Below are 2,238 nucleotides of genomic sequence, written 5' to 3' on the forward strand. Positions count from 1 at the left end.
GGCACTGGAGGATTTCACCTCCATCACACAGATCACAGATTAAATCCTTGGGAGGTTTTTGCAGGAAGACCATGATGTAGATGCCCAGGGAGGGCACAGGCAGTGACAATGGGGGTGTGAGTCCATGACATGCTCTGCCCACCATCCCTTCCCTTTCCAGTATCCAGACCCTTGAACATATGATCTTGCCAGAAGGGACCTTTTTAAGTGTCCCTGCCACAGTTTCCCCTATTCTTCAGCCTGGCTCTACTCATATCACCTTCTCTGTGAAAGACATTTACCTTCCAAGAACTTGTCATTGATATTTATGAGGCCTCCAGAATCTTTCAGGGCTGCAACAAGACATTCCATGGGCTATGCAATTGAGCAAAGGCTTTGTCTGTCAGCATTCCCAACTTCTCCGTTCTGCTTTATCCCTTACCTTCTAGCTGAGAGGTGATCAAAGGGTGGACTCAATGATCTTGGAGGTCTTTTCCAATCTAGATGATTCTGTGATTCTCCCTCTCTGGAATTCTGTTCCTCTCTCACCTTGCCTCATTCCTCCCTCCTTTCCTCCCTCTCTCCCTCTTTTTTTCCCTCCCAGCTCCAGCACTTTCTCTCAAGTACCTTCCTCTGATCTGCAACCAGAGGAGAGAGCCCAGCCTCTGGCATTTGCAAGTGCTCCTTGGTGTCCCTGGAGCACCATGTCCATTTCACAGCCAGCTTCCCTGTAGGATTCTCAGCAGCTGCTGCATCCCTTCCCATTCCTATGCTGGTCCTCCTTTTCCAGACAAAACACAGCTCTCCTTCTCTCCTCCTCCTTTCACCCCATCCTGCCTTTGCAGCCAGAGAAGTGGAGCTGCTACCACTCTTATCCCAAGGTCACCCTTTAAGCAAAGCTTGCCAAGCAGGAGGCTCCCTCAGGAATGCCTGGGCAGATCCCAGCACTCAGAAGATGTGCACCAGGATGAAGAGGCACGCTGAGCACCTCGTGTGTCTGTCCCACCTCTGATTTGTGCCCTAGGTGCACACCACAGAGGGCTCATGTCCTTGTGAGGGGGTTCTCTGCTCCCAGAGGCTGGAGTGAGAGCTGGGGCAGCTCCTGGATCCACCATGGACCAGACAGGATGCCCACCCTCAGAAAGCAGCTGGGGTCTGTCAAAAACAACAGCATCTGTGTTTCCCTCCTCCAGTTTGACCTGGTGTGTGAAAGGACGATCCTGAACGACATCTCCCAGTCCATCTACATGGCTGGGCTTCTCGTAGGAGCCAGCTTCTTTGGGGTGCTAAGTGACAGGTGAGGAAACACGGTCACCTTCCCAGAGTCACTGCCCAGCACTCAGGGACAGCCCAGCTGAGGGTGCAGACTGTGCTTGCACTGGTCATGAACTACTCCCTCCACAGACTCAATCCCCTCGCCTGAGCAAGGGCATCTGGAGCCACCTGACACATCTGTAGGTGTCTGATGGTTGAAAAGAGAGAGGGGCAGATACAGCCTTGTGGGGAGGTCTGTCAGGACTCACAAGTCCAGCCCCAGCTGCTGTCTCAGCCTTTGAGCAACAGCTCAAAAGTGGAGATGCTGCTTTTTGTGCACGTTATTTCTTGGGCTGTAAAGAGGAACTTTGTTCACAGGGATGTAAAATCTCCTCTGGTTTTCAAATCACTTTGTATTCCACCTGGGTTCTTCCCTATCCCCTTGGAGTTTCTCCAGATGCCAACTGTGTCTTCTCTCTTTTCCCATAGGATCGGCCGCCGGCCAGTCTTTCTGATCTGCATGCTCCTCCAGGGCGTGTTTGGTCTAGGAACTGCCTTTGTGCCCCATTTCTATGTCTACATCGCCTTCAGGTGTGTCGTGGGGGCTGCAGTGTCAGGAATTATGATTACTGTCGTGGCCGTGGGTGAGTAGGATGCCCTTGCCCTGAGGCAGCAGTTGTGGCCTCTCAAGACACAATAACAAAAAAGAGCTGGACATGTTTTGGAGAGGGTGACCCCGAAATTTTGTTCTTCTTTCCAGGTACAGAGTGGGTTGGAATCTCCTACCGGCCTAAGGCAGTGCTTATTGCTCACGCCGCTTTTGCCATCGGACAGATGATGGTGGCTGGATTGAGCTATGGAATCCGCAACTGGAGGCTGCTGGAGATTGCAGGATCCGCTCCTATGTTTGCCCTTTTCTTCTACATCTGGTAAGCAGGAGTTGGGCAGAGCTTCTGTAAGACACAACAGCAGTGTGAGGGGTGGAAGTGAGGAGGCAGCAGCAGC

The 2,238-nt window shown here is 52.2% G+C and overlaps 1 protein-coding gene across 1 annotated transcript; it reads left to right on the forward strand.

Moving 5' to 3' along the window:
• The first annotated feature begins 559 nt into the window (after positions 1 to 559).
• On the forward strand, positions 560 to 2,194 carry LOC113962146 (solute carrier family 22 member 13-like). Its single transcript, XM_027672948.1, has 3 exons — positions 560 to 1,276; positions 1,723 to 1,877; positions 1,994 to 2,194. The coding sequence occupies exons 1-3, from the start codon at positions 1,107 to 1,109 to the stop codon at positions 2,164 to 2,166; spliced, it is 498 nt and encodes a 165-aa protein (XP_027528749.1). The 5' UTR covers positions 560 to 1,106; the 3' UTR covers positions 2,167 to 2,194.
• Positions 2,195 to 2,238: the final 44 nt, after the last annotated feature.

Source organism: Neopelma chrysocephalum, unplaced genomic scaffold (genome assembly GCF_003984885.1).
Source record: "Neopelma chrysocephalum unplaced genomic scaffold, ASM398488v2 Primary Assembly neopelma1_111898, whole genome shotgun sequence".
NCBI lineage: Eukaryota > Metazoa > Chordata > Aves > Passeriformes > Pipridae > Neopelma > Neopelma chrysocephalum.

Bases quoted from the DNA above. Each gene is read 5' to 3' on its own strand.
- LOC113962146 (XM_027672948.1), top strand. From the start codon at position 1,107: ATGCCCACCCTCAGAAAGCAGCTGGGGTCTGTCAAAAACAACAGCATC. The intron at 1,277-1,722 runs GTGAGGAAACAC...CTTTTCCCATAG, and splicing joins TTTGGGGTGCTAAGTGACAG to GATCGGCCGCCGGCCAGTCT. The intron at 1,878-1,993 runs GTGAGTAGGATG...TCTTCTTTCCAG, and splicing joins GATTACTGTCGTGGCCGTGG to GTACAGAGTGGGTTGGAATC.